Source organism: Panulirus ornatus, chromosome 24 (assembly GCF_036320965.1).
Source record: "Panulirus ornatus isolate Po-2019 chromosome 24, ASM3632096v1, whole genome shotgun sequence".
NCBI lineage: Eukaryota > Metazoa > Arthropoda > Malacostraca > Decapoda > Palinuridae > Panulirus > Panulirus ornatus.
The window spans coordinates 5,610,852-5,633,729 of NC_092247.1; the positions used below are offsets into that span (position 1 = coordinate 5,610,852).

The window sequence follows — 22,878 nt, forward strand, 5'->3', positions numbered from 1 at the left end:
CAAGGGTCACACTGTCGTGTTCAAGGGTCGCACCGCTTTCTCAATGGGTCACCATTCACCTTTTCCCTCAAGGAGTTAATTCCTGCAATCACGATTTAATCATATTCCCAGCCACACACACACACACACACGTCGCTGGGGCTACATCGCACCTCCTCCAGCAGGACGCGAGCGGAACATCGGAATCAAACTTCGTCCCTCCTTAAGCCCTCGCGAGATCCGCTCTGGAAGGCTAAGGTCAACCAGGCTGTTGTGCGCGGTGAGTGAGAGTCAAGAGAGAGACTCCCCCCCCCCCCCCCAGCCTCAAGGTCGACCCATCACCAGCAGCCCTGGGGGAGGGCGCAGGCCGACATCTGTCTCATGGGATGGTCAAGGTGTAGACACTCTTGCCATCAGCGCATCCCAACCAATTTCTTCACCCCTAACTACTTCAGAAGACGATACAATGGATGCGGTAGTAATTCGTTGAATTACTCACGCTGAGGGTCATACACAGGGCATCTCCGAGGGGCGTGATCTTTAAATTTCGTGGTTGGGAGGGAGGGGAAAATGATCGGAAATCAACAAGGATGTCGGGCTTCGACAGTTAACACTGGGGTGGGAGTACGCGCCATTCACACTCCTCTCGTCTCTTCACCCATAACATTTTCTCTAAGACAATCATTCTGGTTTCCAGTCACAATTCCGAACTCAAAACCTGTCTTGCTCAGGAATTTCATTTAACAGTCACGAGTCCATATAAGCCAGTGTGGAATATATGAAAAGAAAACACTTAAGAGAGAATGCACGTTGCCCGCCCTACCCTATGACAACATGCGCAGTAGTTCCTGCGCTCCGCTCCCGCGCAGGGTACATTTGCATCCATTGTATGCTAAATGCGTAAAACAATGAACCAGCTTTCACTTTTTAAACACATAGGAATGTCATGGGGGGGATTTATCTCCGGTCCTTCACTACACAAAAATATAAAAATATCCATCATTTGTAATGTAAATTGAAGTCATTTACGCTACATGTGATATTTCTATCGTAAAAATAATATGCAAACCCATTCATAACGGATAATACAAATATAAAAAAGGCAACAATATATTTTTCTCACACATAAAACATTTATAAGTGGAAATATTCAATCAACCTGTTTAAAATGAATTTCAAAATGCCTATTTCCACAATTACTACAAACACACACATCCATCTATCTGTCTATCTATCTATCTATCTTCCTATCTATCTATCTATATGGTATCGGAGGTGGCCATGTGACCCACTTTCTGGGTCGATGCAAGCAGGCAGCCAGGCTGGCTGAGGCTGGGGCGGGTGGCCGCTGGGTCAGCCAGCGGCCACCAGGACGGCGCTGTTTCGTCCCGCCCCGCGGTGACGTCACACCAAAACAAAAACAGTGGCGCGGCCGCGCTCGCGCCCGACCTACCACGAAATATTTGCCTTTAGTCTACCGTGTCCGGCGCGTTTTGGGGGGTCACGCGACTCACCGTCTGGAGGGAGTGAGTCACCAAGATTCCTGCCTTGAAGTACATGCACAACTAAACTACTCAGCGAGTCATTAATCTATAAAAATCTCCAGGTTTAACATGCCAGCCAGCCGCCAAGCCACCTCAAAGCATTGACTTCCAAAACCAAATCCCACCCCGTCCTTCCTCCTCCTCCTCCTCCTCCACCATCCCACTCCCCACGCCCTTAGCGCCGACTATATGGCACTTGAGCGAGACAAAAGAGACTAACGGGTGTACATACTCATCTCCCAGCACTCTTGATTCCTCCGTGCGTGGCACTTGCCTAAGGGTGTGGAACTCACATCACACGCGTAACTCACTACTCAAGGCAGGGAGTTACGAGTCCCCTTCTTCCTCAAGGATCAGTTTTCCTCATCCATCTCTCAACTGCTCCTCTAAATCCACAATTCGCAGCGGCTATGTACAGACACACACACACACACATACACACACACACACCTTTTTATGATCCATCGTACAGCGGGCATTTCGACTGGGTATCATTCATGAAGTCCACCAACTGTTTTCACAGACGTGTTCACTTCTGACTCCAAGTCATATATCTTTGACGTCTATCGTCAGTATCTTTAACTCCTTCCTTGATCCAGTTTCCCTCCAGATTTCGGGAGAGATAAGTTATCGCTACAGCAACAGAAACAAACGTTTCTATCTTTTTTTAAAAGAAGAAGAAGAAGAAGAAGAAGAAGAAGAAGAAGAAGAAGAAGAAGAAGATAAGGAAAGAAATCGAAAAGGAAAAGAGGAAGAGGAACGAGGCAGAACAAGCAACAAATACATAAGAGGCAAGGAGAGACAATAAGAAAAGGAGGAAGTAGGAGCCGGCGGAGGAGAAGGAGGAGGAGAGGAGCAGTATTGATCAACACTCAGGGAAAAATGCAGGTGAGGAGGGCATGTTCCCTGCCGGCAGGTGTCACAAGGAACCAGAGGCAGGATTCAGGTCACAGTCCAGTGTATTGATCTGCCTCCACCACGTGTATGTGGGTGACACACTCCCCCTCCTGTAGGTGACACACTCCCTCTCCTGTAGGTGACACACTCCCCCTTCTGTAGATGACACACACCCCCTCCTGTAGGTGACAGACACCCCCTCCCTCCTGTAGGTGACAGACACCCCACTCCCTCCTGTAGGTGACAGACACCCCCTCCCTCCTGTAGGTGACAGACACCCCCTCCCTCCTGTAGAGGGCACACTCCCCCTCCTGTAGGTGACAGACACCCCCTCCCTCCTGTAGAGGGCACACTCCCCCTCCTGTAGGTGACATACACCCCCTCCCTCCTGTAGGTGACACACGCCCCCTCCCGTAGGTGACTGACACCCTCTCCCTCCTGTAGATGACAGATGCCATCTCCCTCCTGTAGGTGGCGACACCAATATCATGTCTTTCTCCGACTCCAGAGTCTCCGTCCGAGTTTTAAATCTGCTTGTGAAGTAGCTCCAGGAACTAAGACGACAAAGGGGCCCTGAAGGGTCGTTCGTAGAGAATGAGGTCCCCCCCCCCCACCTCAACCCCTCATGTTCACGCTCATATATGAGTGGGTCACCGTCCCCTCATTAGTCTCCTCACAATGGAAACACTCATTACAAGCCTCAACAGTGTGGCATAAAAAAAAATAAAACAGTTGCATGTCTATCTTCTCCCACTTTCTCCATATTATTACAAGGTTTAGTCTAATGACCACTCGTGTACCGTCATTACAAATTCTTTACGTCATACGATAACGTCTAATGTCATCATGAATCACTACGTCATACGACACGTCTACTGTCATTACGAATCACTACGTCATACGACACGTCTACTGTCATTACGAATCACTACGTCATACGACACGTCTACTGTCATTACGAATCACTACGTCACATATCACTTAATTCCGTCAAGTTAACGACGTAGTAAAGTCTCGCTAAAGACCATCGCAGCTGGTCTTCCTCTCTCCCTCTCTCTCACCGCCCAAGAGCCTCTCTCTCTCTCTCTCTCTCTCTCTCTCTCTCTCTCTCTCTCTCTCTCTCTCTCTCTCTCTCTCCCCGGGTCATGATGGGTGCGTGGGCGCCCCCTCTCTCCGCCCGGCACCACCGCTGCGTCGTACTTGCCATCAAACCGCAGTGACGCAGGGAGGAACAGAAGCACACCCGGGGGAAGGGAAGAATCGAACCCCAGAGCCCGAGAGTCTCCAAGTCGGGTCTGGGTCCACTCAGCCAAGCAGGCTCAATATAGACGAAGAGGACATTCGTCAATAAATGGAGAATAATAAAAAAAAAAAGTCCGTCAAGGACTTTTTCACTCCGGAAAATTGCATCACTTTCCCCGCTACTGATTGTAGCGCAGCCCTCCGAAGTCCCGTCCCGAATTACAGCCTTGCTGGGAGCGTCGCGGTGTCTGTGTGGGGAGCGGGCACATGATACCCAGAGCCATCTCTCTCTCTCTCTCTCTCTCTCTCTCTCTCTCTCTCTCTCTCTCTCTCTCTCTCTCTCTCGTGAGCAAGGACGCCCCTCTACCCCGGGGTCGGAGCGCCCCCTACTCCAGCCTACACCGCGCCCACTCTCATTATCACCACCACCACCACCAAATGGACACCAGCCACCTCATCAACAATACACGAAAGCCAACAAAAACGAGGAAATTCCCCCCGTTTTCTGCGGGAGGAAGTGTGTTGGTCTATCACCAAATGTTGGAGGGTTTTTATTTTCCCTTATTACGGCGAGTCCCTCACCTCGGGGGAGGGAGGCAGACCCCTTGGCCGCCAAGACAATACCTGTGGGAGCGTGCGGTCGGTCCAGCCCCGTCCATACCACACCACCACCACTTCATCCTCAGCCCTCTGGGACTCGCATCGCCCCTCCACCTCACGAACCACACACACACACACACACACGAACGAAGCAGTAAAACTGTCTCATAGGAGGGCGAAGAGGCACACCGAAGCGCCTTCGGAGCACCCATAGCCCCCTCCATTCTCCGGCGGGAGAGTTCACGAAACGCCTCACCTACCAACCCATAACTGAATAATTTAGTGATCAGATGTGTCCAATTTCTTCTCTTATTTTTCACAACTACAATCGTGGTTTATCAAGACGTCTATCGTGGCTAAAACGTCCTTCATTGTAACGTTATTCATAAGACTCGGGTCTCGTGGTGTTCAACTGTATCATGGGTCTCGTTTCGCCTTCGAACCAACGGGGTTCGTCTGCCGTTGCCGGCGTTGGCCGCGTAAGGAAACGCGGGGGTTTAGGCCGTTGCCAGGTGACGTAACGAAGGGAAACCACAGTGACGTAATGACCCCCACCCAATTATACGAGAATTAACGATGATTATTGAAGGAACGTAGACGTTTTACACGCCCGGTATGTTCGATCGCAGCCGAACGAATGGAATGAAAATTCGTCGTCTTGTGAAGGTCTTAGTTCGTGTTCGTGTGCGTGTGTGTGTGTGTGTGTGTGTGTGTGTCTGTGTGTGTGTGTGTGTGTGTGTCCAGTGTCTCTCTCAGTCTACACGGAACACGCTGGAGGTCAGCTGACCACACCAACCAGCCTCCAGGTGTCCACGACTTTCCCTCACCCAACTCATTTTCCCCACATTACAATTCCCTCCTCATCTTACACAACGGCGTCTCCCGTGCCTTGCCGCTCACTCATACCACACCCCGCGCCTCACAGCCCCTCATATCTCTCTTATGAGTACCTCTAAATACAGACTCACAATCTCACTAGTTTTATCTCCGAGATGAAGCCGAGGCGTTATCTCAGAGCGCTCTTATCTCACGAGCGAATGACGAGGTTTGACGATGATCATGGTGGAGAGACGAGAGGTTGCCGGGAGCAGGGGAGGTCTGCAACCACCCTGCCACCACAACAACCCCACCTCACCTCACCTCCCCACCCCAACAACAACCCCGTCCCTCCTCTTCCCCCCGAGCGAGCCCTATCAGAGAACCAGTTGTTGGGGAGGGCGTCTTGACCTTCGTGGGGGTGGGGTGGGGTTGGTCGGTTGCGAGGAACGGGTGAGGGAGGGAGGGAGGGACAGAGTGAGGGAGTGGACTACAATCGCTCCGGCGCCCCGCATGGCAACGTGTCTTCGTTCGTTCTCGCGACGGGAGGGGATGGAATAAGGTCGGAGGGATGGAAGAGTGAGGGAGGGATGGGGGGTAAAATGGGAAGAGGTAGACGAACGAAGAATTCACACCTGAAGACGACGCGCATCGATCTAATTTGCGAAGAATACAAACGCACTGGGATGACGCCGAGCCTGCGACATCCTGAGTGACCGATACGTTATGGAGATGAAGAGGATGGGATGCCGTAGAGACTTGAGAGCGAAGAGGAAAGAGAACGAAGAAAATGGAAGGAGCGAGGGGGGGAAAAAAAGGCGGGGGGGGGGGGATATATATGGCACGAATGTCCAGTGGTTTCAAAAGGACACGCCTGGGTCAGGAGGTCACGCCTGCGTCAGGGGGTCACGCCTGCGTCAGGGGGTCACGCCTGCGTCAGGGGGTCACGCCTGGATCAGGGGGTCACGCCTGCGTCAGGGGGTCACGCTTGGATCAGGGGGTCACGCCTGGATCAGGAGGTCACGCCTGCGTCAGGAGATCACGCCTGCGTCAGGAGGTCACGCCTGCGTCACGGGGGGGTGCGACTGACGTTGGGCAATACAGTGAGGGAGACGTCGGGGTAAATCTCCTTACGACCTTACGAGTCGCAATGAAGAGGAGACGGTGGGTATAAATTTCTCCTCACCAGGGAGGCACACACACACACACACACACACACACACACACACACACACACACACACACACACCCTAGGCCCACAGATGGGGAGGTATTTACGAGACACGGACGTACACACGAACCTGTATGTGCAGAAGAAAACGACCCGAGGCTACTGTAGCAGGCTGATGCAAATGAGAAAACGGAATGAGAGAAACTCAAAAACTGTAAAAATCAGTGTTGGAAAAAAAAAGAGGGGGAGTAAAACATCAGATTATACAATACCCTTGGCAGGTCAAGCGCCCCGAGGTCAAAGGTCAAGATCCGGCGCGTCTGGTGACTCACAGACAAGCAGATCTTAACATGATAACAAAGAGTACCTAACCTAACCTAACCTAACCTAACCTAACCTAACCTAACCCACATAGATAACTCCACACCACAGCCACCAAAGCCACCTCCAACACCACCTCTATACCACAAGGCCAATCAACTCGCCATCATACACCTCACCGGCCAACACAGGCCTAGCGACGCTGCTCTCCAGGTCCCCCACACCCCAGGTCACAAATCACTGCACTCACACTCTCCCCATCTCATACTGCCGCCGTCGTAACCAGACGGCAAATCATCAACAGGTGATCGTAACTAGATCGGAGAATCTCTCTCTCTCTCTCTCTCTCTCTCTCTCTCTCTCTCTCTCTCTCTCTCTCTCTCTCTCACACACACACACACACACACACACACACACACACACACATAGCATCGTACGTTAAGAAGGTGTACGTAACAGGGGGACAATGATGGCGGGTGCTCAGAAAAAAAAAAAAAAAAAGAAAACGGGTTCCGGGACGCCCCTGGCCAAGGGAGCAGTACCTGTAGCGCAGCAGGTGCTGTGGGGGGTGTGTGGAGAGGGAGGGAGGGAGGGAGGTGAGGAAGCAAGTGGCGAGGAGGGAGCAAGCGGGCAAGCACATGCAAGATGGTGGGGCCAAGCAGGGGGAGAAGGCAGGCAAGCACACACTGCACGAAAGTACTCAGCTCACCTCACAGGGTCATAAGAGGAGGTCATGTGACCCAGGGTCATGGAGGGGGGTGCACGAAAGTACTCAGGTCACCTCACAGGGTCATAAGAGGAGGTCATGTGACCCAGGGTCATGGAGGGGGGTGCACGAAAGTACTCAGGTCACCTCACAGGGTCATAAGAGGAGGTCATGTGACCCAGGGTCATGGAGGGGGGTGCATGAAAGTACTCAGGTCACCTCACAGGGTCATAAGAGGAGGTCATGTGACCCAGGGTCATGGAGGGGGGGGTTAGCGTTCAAGGAGACGACAAGCACACAGGACCCGGGCACGGAGCAGTGGGAGAACGAGGGAACAACACAGGACCAGGAAAATAAATGTTCTCTCTTATTTCCTGCTCGCCATTGCCGCGTCAGTGTGTTAGGGACACACGATCGGGCCTCCGAGGACATAGCCTCCCTTAGCTCCTTCCTCTGTTCCTGCGTCTCAAAAGTGATGATACAGGAGGGGAGGAATTTCTCGCCCCTCTCAGTCGCCTCCTTCGACAAGGAGGAGGAGATACACGTGGGAGGTGATCTCTTTCCCCCGCCCTTCTCCCCACGGATAAAAATATAAATGAATCCAATACATGATATCAATTGCCAGGGATATAATTACTCTGTAAATGGCATCTGTGGGGACGAGCTTACCGTTCCCTCAATCATGGATACATCAGGATGATAATGCTGGAAGTTTACCTGTGTCACAATCCACTGTTCTGGGTTCATTCGTGTCCAGTGTTATAACCGACTGGGGAGGACACCTTCTGCAGGATACGGGGCTTGCGGCGAAGCTGAGGCGCGGCCAGAGGACTGGTGGGAGCTGAGGAATGTGGGTGTGTGTGTGTGTGTGTGTGTGTGTGTGTGTGTGTGTGTGTGTGTGTGTGTGTGTGGAGGATGTGCCAGGGAACAGACACTAGGATAGGGGAAGAGAGTCCTGAGGGAAAGTGTATAGGAAGATCAAATGACAGGAGACCTGATGGTCCATGACGAGGTTATCTGCTGCAGGACAGGACACGAAGTGGGTCAAATGACAGGAGACCTGATGGTCCATGACGAGGTTATCGGCGGTCATAACCTTTAACTGTAAGGGAAATACGACAGTACAGCAGAAGGTGAGGGAAGAGGGGGGACGCCTGAAGCATGAGGAGCGTGGACATCGGAAAGAAATACTTGGAAAATGACGAAGAGAGGGAATCGTGGAGACATGATGAGAGAAGATGGCTGAAGGATATGAAAGGAATACCATCAAGGGAAGAGGTGACCAAAAAATACAGAGAGATGTGGGGCGAGACGCGTGTGTTGCTAGGACGGAGCGTATACGTCATGCAAAAGACGGCACGAGACGCAAGAGGACGTCGCAAACGCCGTATTGAATGGATCTTTACCGTCGTCGTCGAACGGTTATTTGTCGCAAGAAACTGGTCGTCTACGACCTGTCGTCTTATCGTCGTACTCGGGTAGCTATCTGTCGCAAGTAACTGGTCGTCTACGACCTGTCGTCTTACAGTCGTACTCGAGTAGCTATCTGTCGCAAGAAACTGGTCGTCTACGACCTGTTATCATTACAACCCTGACTATTTACGGGTCAGGTCAAAGCCTAGGCCAATCATACCCAAGGGATCATTTCCGTCATGTTCAAGGGGTGGTTGTATTCTAGTTCAAGTGGGTTCGATTAATCAGGTTCTGGAGTATGTGGGAGGATCGCGTTACCCGAGCGAGGGGTCGTCGAATATCTATACCGAGCCGACTGTCAAGCCTTATACCCACCACGTCCTCATCTCCCAAGTCCTGGACTGGACGTAAACTGGCTTAGTATGCCACGCACAACACAGATCTGGTGGCCACCTGCTGCACGACCCATCCCCACTCAAAAGCCGCCGGCCTGGTCTGGTCTGGTCGACCAGACCAGACCACTGGTCTCGATTCCCCCCATCCCCCTCTCCTGATGCGTCGCCCAATTCGGCATCATCCATCACCGTAGACACTCCCCGGTTGGCCTGCAGCATGTAACGAGCCTCCTGCTCCACTCTTCTGTCTCCATCAGTACAAAGTAGGAATCCAGGATGATCATACCCTCCTCCAGCAGATGACCTCGTCTTCTGTGGTTATCTGGTTTTTTCCCACGTCCTTCCATATTCCTCCACGCACGAGCATACTAGTCTCCTTCATTAGCGGCATTTCCACCCCAGGACACCCTCTTGAGCTTCCTGCAGCTTGGAGGCCGCGCTCCACTCCGGAGCAGGGTAAGATGCACTTCTTTTTCAGGTAGAGAGATCGTCCGTTCTCTTTTCGTCCGTTGGCGATGACAAAGCATAGTCGAAGAGGATCTCTCCTCTCTCGCGGTGCTACCCCGCAGTAGACAGGGTTCGAGAACCCCTGATTGGCCGTGCGAGAGGCGACCCAGGTGCTCTTCCAAGCTACGGGGCGATGGCAGATGGCGTCCGCTGTACGGATGAGTCAGAGGACCTGGCACAAGGGACACACCTGTCATCTGATACTTGGCTTAGAGGGACTTGGGGAGCGGCGGCCGGTGACTCAGTGAATGACGGGCAGGCGTTCGGGGGCGTCAGGTAATACCCCGTCAGGTGGGTCCTCCTGAACCCGTTTTCCCTCCACAAAGACACGTATCTATAGTTGCTCTCCCGACGTAGCAACAGCCAATGTGCTACAACAACCTCTCCGAGCGTTGGACGTCTCGCTTTCCATCGCATCGAAAGAGAAGGGTCCCCCTCCTCTCTGACATACGACTTCGGCGACTACGTCTGCGCGAGGCAAGTAGCGGGAGACGTCCTTACCTAACCACGGGGATCGTTGCGCAGGAAGCCTCGCCTTACTACCTGACCGCCGGAATGTCGTGGCTAATGACAACCAAGGTAAACATCCACAACAGGAAGTTCCTGTCTGGAATCATAAGTAGTTTGACTGACGACCCGGTGGTCCTGGGAGGAGGCCTGTCCGTGGCGCGGGAGAGGAGGAGGAGGAGGACTGAGGGTCGAACTACCATTCTTACGAGTTGTAACGGGGTGTGCTCAAATGGGGGGGAGGACTTCACAACACGCTACAACCCGATCAATTATTATAGACCACTTACCTAAAGCCTCCACACAAGGTCCTTAAAAACGGAAAAAAAAAATTTAGACACCTTAAATTTTGGAACTTTCAATCACTACCCTCGATCCTACACAGACACACACACACGACTGAGGAGCCGCCTGAAGGGGAAGGAGCCGACTGCCTCTCCTTGAAGACGACAGCAATCTGGCGGCCACGGGGCGAAACCTGTGCTTCTTAGAGACTGGAGAAATGATTGAGGTAAAGTACTATTACCTAACTAAAAGGATAGAGGCACCCGACCCAGCTCTCTGTAAGCTGGTTAGGCCAGGGGGGAGGGAGCCCAAAGCACTCTAGCCAGCGTTGCTGGGTGATGAAATACCGCGCTCGCTCCGTCGTCAGGGACTACAGAAAGAGAAAGAGAGAGAGGAACTTTGAAGAGGACGAAGTTCGACTTGAATCACAGCACCGACGCTGAGAATAAAACTAAGAATAATTCGGAAGACAAAGCGGCAACATGAGAGATGAGGGAGGGTTGCAAAAGACGAACCATCAGTACACAGACTGAGGGAGCTTGTTCAAGTACAATAAGAAGCCATCAATACACAGAATGATGTTTAATTAAAAGACAACAATGCTATAAAAGACGAGCTTCCAGTCTAGTAAGACGCGACATCAATAGACACACAGTTTGGGTATCAATCCTCTACTGAACCTCTCATTGACCCTACCAGATCAGATCCTCATTGATACATCTCTGTATCACCAACACATCGAGTCAAATGTCGCCAGCCAGCTGGCATAATAGCCTCCTGCACTTAGGAGGATTCACGCGAATGAAAAACCGACGATGTGGGATGGGCTCTGTGCCACAGAGGAACGGGTCTGAGAATAAGACATACGACAGACGTGAGTGATGATGTGTCCTTCCTCTCACCACCACCACGGGGCAGAACTACTGGCTATCACTTGAGGGTGTCCAAGACGCATCTCACGGGAGAGATGGCAGGGCCTCGCCACTCTCCTGCCGCCCTCTCCACCTCCAGGAAGACTCGGGAGGGTGAGGTGGAGGAGAAAGGGTTTGGAGGGGCGAGCGAACTCATGGAAGGGGAAGCCGTACGGAAGCGACGGTGAGGCGTGTCGTGGTGGCGCTCCCCGTGTCTTAACACTACTGTAGTAGTGGCGGCAGGTCATGGGGCGGCCAGTCTCCTCCAGGAGCCACGGAGGATTACATCAGACACCTCTTGCAAACGGGGTCAAGGGAGGTCATACTGATACGAAAAAGGTCTCAGTGAGGTCAAGAGAGGTCACAATGTTGAGAGGGGGAGGGGGGAATTACATCATCATGACGGGGTCGACAAGGGTCATGCTGAGGTCAAGACACCACAAAACGACAAGGGGAGAAACAGACGGTAAATACGTATATAAAAATCATCCCTATGGTGTGTGAGTAAACAGGACACAGACAGAAGGAAATTCGTCACTGGGACTGGGGAACCACGGGTCATAAGGAAGGGGTCATAGGTCATACGGTTAATCTCAAAACACAACCTTTTTATTAAGGGGAGTACCTATAAAAAAAAAGGGGGTCATGTGGTAAGCAGTGGTCTTTCCCTGCCTGAGAATTCCCCAGAGCTGTTCAAGTTTGCAGGAAATGGTGACCCAATCGCGCGTTCTCGCTAACCCTCGCACAGCAGCTACAGGCTGGAAAGCCTCCCCTTCTGTATTATCATTTTGTAACGGCAGGGAGAAAAGCAAAAGCCAAGATTTTACTCTCCCTCGTAATCTTATGCTTCCTTCGATACGTGCCTAAATTCATTCTGACCAAAATGTCAAGTTTCTTAAGGTCTACTACTCAGGCGCAGTCAAGCGTCAAGGAGGCTTAGCCAGCATCCTGACCCTACTCCCAGAGGGTCGTCCCTTCTACGACCAGGATATGAAACTGGGTAGTTTCTCTTACGACCAGGCTATGAACAGGGTCGTTCCTCTTACGACCAGGCTATGAAACTGGGTCGTTCCTCTTACGACCAGGATATGAAACTGGGTCGTTCCTCTTACGACCAGGTTATGAAACTGGGTCGCTCCTCTTACGACCAGGCTATGAACAGGGTCGTTCCTCTTGCGACCAGGTTATGAACAGGGTCGTTCCTCTTACGACCAGGATATAAACTGGCTCGTTAATCTTGCGATCAGACTACGAACTGGCTCCGTCCTCTTACGACCAGGCTGTGAACAGGCTCGTCTCGTCCAACGACCAGGATCGGAACGGAGTCGTCCGTCCTACGACCCCCCCCCCCCCCCACACACACACGACACAGTGGTACATTGTCTTTAATATTCAAGGGATGAAGTCACGTGCCCCTTACGTAAACAAACAATTTCTCCTGGAAATAGTTCTAGGGTTGTGTGTGTGTGTGTGTGTGCGTGTGTGTGTGTTGTTAATATGTGCACTTCCTTGCTTGTTAACCCGGGGATAACAGCTTTTCTGTACCTACTTATATGCATATATAGTTTGTCGTCACTAGTTAAGACACTTATACTTTATGGTAGATGCCCTGTCAGAGGGGATTGCATTACGGGCCTGTAAGTGTAATCTGTATCTAACCACGTTGGTAGTGAGCAGCTGTTGCCGACTCTGTATTTATGTGGGTCACAATATATATATACACAGCCCACTTAGTCGGCAACACTCATTCAATCTTTCCTCATTCTTGATACATAATAATTTCGAACTGTGTACGCGACGCGAAAAACTTCACACCCTGCCCGGCTGCTCGTATCTTTACTACTTAATCTCTTCCGACGACGTAAAGTGGAAGGATGAATATGCAATAACTGATGAAATATGGTTTAAAGTGACTTCAAATGATGGCAGCATCTGACAACCTACAATCCCCCACCCTCCCTCCCTCCACGTCACAATGCCAACACGTAAACAAATTCTTTTAAACTTTATTACGTTGCATATTTATTTTTTTCTTAATAGAACTGTTACGTATTAATAACCTTCGTGTTATGCTTTCATGTCGTAACGACATTCCCTCATCAAATGTACCAAAAAAAAAAAGACCATAATTACGGAAATACTTAAAGAAGCATGCAACTCTCTCTCTCTCTCTCTCTCTCTCTCTCTCTCTCTCTCTCTCTCTCTCTCTCTCTCTCTCTCTCTCTCTCACGGACAAATACTAAAAAAGGGCGTCATTTTTCACAGTCTCTTGTGATGGGGAACGTCAAGTGCGGTAATTAATGATAACTTGATGAACGCGACATGTGCATTTTTATACTAATGATTTATAGACCTGGGTTAAAAATATCCCGTCAATTTCCATACTACACTCTAAGTCTCCCAGTGACGCGGAGAAGCGCATGCCATATTTTACGACGACACACACACACACACACACACGCACACATTCACACTCACGTACCTTAGGAATAATTAATTACGGACCCCCACGCCAAGCACCACCATGCCGCCCCGTTTGCCTTAAAGCAGACGCTGCGACAGAAGCACAAGAGAGACAATGAACGCAAGACCTCTGCAAGGATGGGCTCCTGAGGCGCATTCCTACTACTTTAAGTCATTTAGGCTGTTACAGCGAGCGGCGCTTCTGCAGATGGAGGGAGGAGGAGGCGGAGGTGGAAGAGATGAATGAGAACAAGGAGTTGTAATGACTCTCGTTGTGCATGTGTTACAAAATATTAAAAGAGAAAGACAGAACACCGTAGTGTTTTGTGGACAGCCAGCCAATCTATCAGTTAAAGGAGACTAGCGTCTATGAATAGATGGCTCTTCCGTTCATAGAATTTCGTATCTCGATCACTTCCAACCCGAAACAAACACACGCACGGCTTCATAACCCGGGGCTAAATGCCATCTAGTCTTCCATGTTGCTCCAAAATTAGACTGATATATATACACACTTCTCTATTCCTTACACACGCTCAGCGTTCCACGCAACTGATGGCGAAATGTAGTTTCACAATACGACGCTGAGGCCAACCCGTCTCTCTCTCTCTCTCTCTCTCTCTCTCTCTCTCTCTCTCTCTCTCTCTCTCTCTCTCTCTCTCTCGTTACTACAGAGCCACAGACGATCTCGGGTGGCGTTAACCTACTTTTTACAAATATTGAGTATAGCAGGCACGAACAACTTGATGGATACACGCAAAGGCAATAACACTGCTCGTCAAATCAGTAAGAGTGGGGAGCTACCACAGAGGCATTGTGAAGCCAGTAATATAATAATAATAATCATACTACTACTACTACTAATAATAATAATAATAACGATAATAATAATAATAATAATAATAATAATAATAATAATAATAATAATAATAATACACCAACATATTCATACATGGGCCCGTATGGGTTCGAACCCCGGACGCAGCAATAGGTCCTACACCCAACCCAGGTGTTCATCCTCCCTTTGGAGATGGCTGACAAATGGATACCTGGCTTCGGCCAGGGTGAGAGCGCTTGTATATACACACAAACACACAAGTAAAGACAAAGTACGTATATACACAAGGTTATGGAACGAGGAAACACACGAGCGTAAAACTCTCCTTGTAACACATAACTACGATCACACACACACACACACACACACACACACACACACACACACACACACACACACACACGAGGAAGTGATCTGCTCCATATAAAAATCCTGACGCTGTTGTGGTGACCTGTCGTCCTTAACTGTACAAGCGTCCTGGGGCGTGTTCCACCTGCCTGTCAAGTGTATGGAAATAGCTCAGTTTATACTCCTGTCCCGAAATGATCAATTCCAAGGGTGACTACATCAAGGGGAGGGTTACCCTACTCCCTGAGCGGTGAAGTCAGCTTGGGTGACGTTGTATACCGGGAGTGGACGAGAGTGGGGTACAATCTCTAACTTCTAACATCAAGGGAGTCCAAACTTTCCCTGCTGCTGGATGGAGCGCAGCCTCGAAGCTGCAGGAGCCTCATATAAGAGGTCCTAGGGTTATATATATACATACATATATATATATATATATATATATATATATATATATATATATATATATATATATATATATATATATATATATATATATACACCTTTCAGTGCAGTGTTCTATGTGGTTCAATGTCTTGACATCAAGGCCAACCACACCGCTGGACCTCGTCAGGGAGGGAGGGAGGGAGGCGAAATGAACGACTAGAACAGAAGACCAGAGTTGATCATGTGTCGTGTGAGGGAGGAGGACCGGCCCTACTCACCCGCCGACATACTCCACCGTCTCACTCCCACATTCCATGCTCTGCCTCACACACACACACACTCCAGTGCCTTACGCACTCTACCGTCTGTCACACACACACACACACACACACACACACACACACACACACACACACGGCTGATGACGGAGACAATACACAGCCCTTCGAGAAATACAGGGTGAGCACCACCAGAGGACATTATTTGACATTAAGCGAGAAACTCGTTATGAAAGATGTTTAAGAAGTACTCTAATAGTACAAGAGTCGAGGACGAATGGTATTAGACATGGTTAACGAGGAGAGAATACAGCTTTAGAAAGTTCTACGATAGCTGAGCATGTTCGAGAGGTGGGGCCCCAATGGGTGTGAAACTCCCTCCCCGTACGGTACAAACAGGTAGCTTCACACTGACCCCACACCATCCCAGGCACCACAAACCAAACAGGCAGGTGACGCCCGTGTGTAAACGGGGTGGGTCTTGCAAATGCTAAAAGCCCTAAATAATATTTGCATTACACCAGACTTGAACCAACTACTGACAGATCACACACTGGCCCAGGACACACGAGACTCACATCCGAGGTAAGCTTAAAGCCAACATCGGCAACAGGCCCGACAAAGTATGCGAGTAATATAAGGGAAAGAGGATGGAGCTAAGCAGCCAAGCGTACCGGTTAGGGATACGAGATGTTCGACTTGGCCCTTAGCCCGCGCTCTCGGCCACACACACCTGCAGACCCAACCCTGCAATATACACTGCAACATATACACCCCCGACACACACACACACACACAACACACATTTGTTACAGACTGGGGTTGGTTAGAGAGGCAAGAGAGTACACCTCCCTCCCCCTGTACCGTACAAACAGGTAACTGATAACAGGTAACCACAGAGACCTTCTCAGCAGCTTGGTATCTTGAGCATTTCTTCCAGTACCTAACCCATTCTCTCCCGCGTCAGCTCCTATGACCCTACCTACGTCGAGCAAGAGAGGCTCCAGCCTCCTGTGGCTCTGCCCTTCGCTGTCTTAACCCCCACACCCCTCCTCCAAGGCTTCCGACAGAGCCAGTCGGCCATACCATAAGTCACCAACGAAAGCCATCAACCTTGGGGGCTGCGTAGAGATCTCATTCCCCGGCGTGCAGACTCCCCCCTTTCCCCCCAGCGTCGTCAGCCTTGCGCACACGCCTCCGAGAGAGATGAATCTCGGCCCTCCGGGAGGAGGTTCCAACTCACCAGTGGCGTTCCGCAAGGCAAACAAAAGATGGGACCTTCCTTCTTCGATGGTGATGACCTTGAAAGCCCTATGTACCCGGTGAAGACCGTCCATGCACTCGTCCGCTGCACCGAACCCCTCCCGCACGTCCTCAGAAATATCTTAGGGCTGGACCCCCTCCGACCACGTCACCATCGTCGAACACACCAACCTCATCCCCACCCATGCGTCGCCTCCTGTCACCTCACTTGGCCCTCTGTGAATAACTCGCATCCCAGACCACACGAGAGAATCGAACATGCAGACGTGTTTTCCATCGTCAACTTCGCAAATGATCAAAATACACTCTCTCTCTCTCTCTCTCTCTCTCTCTCTCTCTCTCTCTCTCTCTCTCTCTCTCTCTCTCTCTCTCTCAAGCTGCTGCCCACTAACATCGTAAGTCCAAGGAACGGTGATGTTATCACCGACAATCACCACATAAAGACCAGGTTATCACACACACAGATAAAGATGAGCACGTCAAAACCTCCATCATCATCAACAACAAAAACAACTTGCTTACATCACCCAGTGTACTGTACACATTACAAAATAGATTACATCTATCCCTGATTTTTGAATGGCATTGCCTGGGTCGTGTAGAACATACTATCATATGATAATTTCCATCCAAGACAGGAACCACAGTAGTGCTTAAGATGTCGTAACGTCGTGCTCCAGAGGAGGTCGTCGCTCCGTCGTGCTTAACAAGTCGTACACAGTCTTGCCCAACAGGTCGTACCGTCGTGCTTAAGAAGTCGTACACCATCGTCCTCCAGAGGTCGTCGCTCCGTCGTGCTTAACAAGTCGTACACCGTCGTGTCGAACAGGTCGTACCGTCGTGCTTAAGTCGTACACCATCATGCCCAACAGGTTGTACCGTCCTGCTTAACAAGTCGTACACCACTGTGCTCCAGAGGTCATCGCTCCGTCGTGTTCAGAGGTCACACCGTCCTAATTCGAGGTCACACCGTGTCTTTTCCCCTACGTACAGAACAGAGTCACATAACGCAGATGTGTGGCGCGGTGTGGGAGGAGTAGTGTGAGCGTGCGCTCCAGCCAACCAAAGCCATTTACCTTAACACCGTCGACCACCTTCCTCCCTCCCAAACAGCTTAAGGAGGGAGGGAGAGTCTTCCTTACACACTACACTGGCTTCGTCCGGCTCACAAGACCGCCTCTCCTCTAAAGCCTAATCCAGAGTTGCTGCAAATTCTGCCTCAGACCCTCAGACCCTATGATACAACGGGGTCAAGCAGTCTGTTTCCTCCCTATTTTGGTCCACAACCAGCTATTTCAGCATTCAATTTCAACTGTATTAAGGTCTAATGGTCGTGTCTTTTTTTTTTTTTAATAATCATCTTTTCATACGTTTGTTGTTTCCCGCGCGGCGAGGTAGCGCCAAGGGCAGATAAAAGGAAGACTCAATCGCTTATATATTCATATAATAATCTTAGATACATAATGTTCAAACACTATAGGTTCATACGTGCTATGGCCTCAAATGAAAACAACAGCCATATATATATATATATATATATATATATATATATATATATATATATATATATATATATATATATATATATATTATATATGATTCTTACTGGTATTTACTTCAAGAATGCACTTCCTAGCCTGTCTATCTTGCAGCTTCATAATGTATCAATTCACCTTCCCGTAACTTTAAAAACAAAGGACTGGACATGAAAAAAAAAAATTGCATATGTATATCAGAACTGACCATGGCAGCCACGGGTACAAGGCGAGCGCCACTGTCTACATATATCTTTGCTTTCTGATCGTGTGGGACCAACCCGTCCATCTAAACTACCCACACACACACACACACACACACACACACACACACACACACACACACACCCTGCACCATCGCAAAAGAAGGAACAGAGAAGGGGCCAGGTGAGGATATTCCCTCAAAGGCCCAGTTCTCTGTTCTTAACGCTACCTCGCTAACGCGGGAAATGGCGAATAGTTTGAAAGAAAAGAAGAAAGAAGAGTGACTAACACATACAAGCCATCCTCATCTTGGTGGACATTCCACTTAATCATCGTCACACACACACACACACACCAGGTTTATGGAAAGTGTGGGGTGTGGACACGGCACACACATGAATAATGTCTGGAACACCAGCTTGTACATCTCTAGTCACTAGAAAGTAGCCATTCCTGGTGTTGAAAAGTGGATGAAATACTACCTGCTTGGTGTTGGAACTTCCAACAGCGATCCAAGGGAACCAGGGAGACATCTACCTACTCCCCCCTTTGAGCACGACGATACGACCCTTTGGGCATCATGATGACTAGACCGTCATCATACCCTGGGATCGAACCATCGACCTCAATAGGGTGAGTGATCCAAGCTACCTACACTACCCCAAGACTTCGGTCCCTTTCGCTTTACATAAGATTTAGCCAATCAGTGACTGACGGACTCTCTCAATGCACTAGATGGCCACAATGGCCTTCAGTCACCTACCTTCCATGACGTTCTCCTCGCCGAAGTGGGTGACGGTCAGGAACCCCGAGGGCGTGGAGGGGGCCACGGGCGTGATGGGCGTGGTGGGCGACTGGATCTTCTGCGTCACCCTCATCTTGGCCAGCTGGTGGGCGTGGGCGCCCGCGCTGGGGGCGGGCGTGTCGATCCCGTTCATCATCTTTTAAAAGCGAGGTTTGTGTCTCTCTCTCTTTCGCGCGCGCGCGACGACGACGACCCCCACTGGGTGGAACACGTTCCCCTTCCCTCAGGGGAACTTATCACCTGGGGCTAGGCACACCGTTCACCTACTGAGACAAACCCCCTAGTGTCTGGTCACAGCAGAACCGTCTTCTGTTCATAATGACTTCATTCTATATATATATATATATTCGTACAGCCTCAAATCGACGAGACGAGGATGTGAGAGGAAGAGGAGGAGGAGGAGGAGGAGGAGGAGGAGGAGGAGGGTCTTAAATCAAAGGTAATATTCTCACCGTTTTTCACCGATATCTTCACAGTGTCAAGAGCCTACTGGCTCCTCCACATCATCACCACCTGGTGTAATCTTCAGCTACACCAAACGTCAGGTATCACAGTGTTCATCACATTATCACAGTCGAATCATCACGGTTCGTTCTCTCCTGCCCGCGACACTCCTAGGCGGCTTCAGTCCACGCGAATTCGTTCATTAGAACTTCGTTTCCTCTCTCTCTCTCTCTCTCTCTCTCTCCTTACAGCCTATACATATATCAGTCTCTCATTATATATAATCTGGATATATAATTAATATTTCTTATCACATGAGACACGACGCGACGAATGGCACAGGGTTAGCAGGCTTCGTGAGGAGAGATCCCGAAACTTCGGCAACTTCTGGTCTGGATCTCGTTCGAATCTCGAATGTCGTGAATAACACACCAAAAGCTTCGGAGCGCTTCAGTTCACTGACGCCGGTCACAATCGCCAAGTTTATCTCACTGGCGAGATAAGGAAAGTCTGCTGTAAGGAAGACCACACGTTCAAGAAGATAAGAAAATATAACACACTCCCTAACTATGTATCTCAAAAAAAATATATGTACATATATTTGTCGAAAACGTCACCAATTCTCATCGACAATAATGAATAATATGAAAAAAAAGTGGATAAACTGTATTCAAAATGCCCACATTATGAATAACAGACTTGTTATTTCACATTCCACTCATCCCTCCCCTTCCACGAGTTTTCCCCATCTTTTCCATGACCCCTGGCGTCGAGCGTATCAAATGAGATGAGCCAGCCTTCCGCAAACCACCTGCAGGTGGAGCATCTCGCACCACTCTCCACCTGGCGTACTTCCCTCGACAGCCACGAACTGAGGCAACGCACATATCGTACTGGACACCAGAGGGGGAAAAAAACTGACTTTGCTTTGAATAGGAACATTGTGCCTTTCGAGTGAAGACCTGGTGAAGTCTCCGGCGATCTTGTACATACCAATTTGTCTATCTATCTATCTATCTATCGAATGCTACCGGATTCCTCTTGCAAAATGCTACACTACCAGTACCTGCTCCCAAGGTGGTACCCTGACCAGCACACAGGCCAGGTACCAGGTAGCCAGCCACAGCACACCCTCCGCTGACGCTCCCTCACCTCCCCATGAGCGAAGCCTTCAGCTATAGCTGACGTGTGGCACGAATATCTGTGGACTTCCACAAAAGAAGTTGCCATCCAACACCACACTCATAATGCCATTAAGCTAATCACCGGACGTTTGTGCGGTAACCAATTTATCAATAACCAATCCACGTCTGAGGCCGAGTGGTTGGCTACACCACTAACAACCCAACAGACGAGGCCAAGTCAAAGGGCTGGCATGAAATGGGAATTTCTCTCGACAACGTTTCGAGAAACGCGAACTTCTCCCAGGGGGAAACGTTGGTCGGCTACGAACGCTCACGACCCACAATGCATCGCTCACCCACCGTACTGGTGGCTGGTCACACGTGTACTACCTGGCGAGGGTGGGATGTGGGGGGGAGGTACCACACACCCAGCCACTCGATGGGGGTACATCACCATGTATATATATATATATATATATACATTCACCTCAGGTACCCCCTTCAGTGCGATGGTGCTACCCCTTGAACACGGCGGTACGACACCTGAGCACGAGGGCGAGGCCCCTGAACACGACAATACGACACCTAAGCACGAGGGCGAGGCCCCTGAACACGAAGGTACGACCCCTGAGCACGACAGTACGACCCCTGAGCACGAAGGGGAGGCCCCTGAACACGACGGTACGACCCCTTGGCACGAGATCGAGGCCCCTGAACACGACGGTACGACCCCTGAACATGACGGTACGACCCCTGAACACGACGGTACGACCCTGAGCACGAAGGCGACGCCCTTGATCACAGCGACGGTGCGACCGCCTCTTGAGCAGGAGAGTACGACCCTTGGGTGAGACAGCCCGACTTTCTGACCTTATCGTTACGGGTCAGGTCAAAAAAAAAAAAAAAACCACGCCATTATACGCAGGAGCCCCACACACTCCTGCCTACGACCACACGCCAGGAGCCACAGACCCCTGCTTAAGACCACGCCATTAAACACATGAGTCACAGACCCCCTGCAAAGACCACGCCAGGAGCCACAGACCACCTGCTTAAGACCACGCCATTAAACACAGGAGTCACAGACCCCCTACAAAGACCACGCCAGGAGCCACAGACCACCTGCTTAAGACCACGCCATTAAACACAGGAGTCACAGACCCCCTACAAAGACCACGCCAGGAGCCATAGACCGCCCGCTTAAGACCACGCCACTGTATACGCAGGAGCCACACACTCACAATATCCTGTTAACGAGCTTAACACATTCCCTTGACCCCACACACAGACACACACACACACACACACACACACACACACACCCACGTCTTCCTCTCTACATACACCTGGTATCCAGCGTCACTTTGATCAATTGCATCATCCATGCAGCCGCTGCAGCAACTACTACTTTCTCTTTCCTCACATTACGATCGTGTTAAGTCGGTTCCCTTGCGACTGGTGATGTCAGAGCAGAGGGCTAGTAATATTTCCTCCCTCCCTCTCAGAGCCAAATCCAACATTAATCTCCCGTCCTATGACGACGTATATTGCTGGTTAATAGGTGAACATGGCAAACCCTTAACTATCGGTATAAGCTGAACTTGTTCACTTTACGTAATGAGGGGGTGTGTGGGGGGGGGGGGGGATGATTGGCTAGGACCAGGTCCCTAGTCATATGGACGGGCTAACCAGGCTGGCTGACTGTGGCGGGCGGGCGGGCGAGCTGGCTGGCTTGGCTTGGGGGGGGATCATCGCCTTATAAACATGCACATTGCTGATGGTCTTGACTGGCCAGGTGTTGGGGGGGGCTGCTGGGGCCAGGGCCAGTCGGCGCTCCTGGTGGTGGACCAACCCTCACAGGCTCTCGCCACAAGGCCAGCCACAGGTGTGGTCCTGTA

At 50.4% G+C, this 22,878-nt stretch overlaps 1 protein-coding gene across 9 annotated transcripts in view; it reads right to left on the bottom strand.

The window, feature by feature from the left end:
• Cen (cerebellar degeneration-related protein 2-like) overlaps positions 1-22,878 on the bottom strand; it is a 264,778-nt gene that overhangs the window by 125,822 nt on the left and 116,078 nt on the right. For 5 of the 9 annotated variants that reach the window (XM_071677026.1, XM_071677028.1, XM_071677020.1 and 2 more), the window contains exon 2: positions 19,371-20,369. The exons of 1 other annotated variant lie outside the window; for it this stretch is intronic. In XM_071677026.1, coding sequence (XP_071533127.1) covers positions 19,371-19,548 — 178 coding nt within the window. In that variant the 5' untranslated portion in view covers positions 19,549-20,369. The remainder of the gene's footprint in view (positions 1-19,370; positions 20,370-22,878) is intronic. 3 more of the 9 variants (XM_071677029.1, XM_071677022.1, XM_071677023.1) reach the window with 1 other exon arrangement.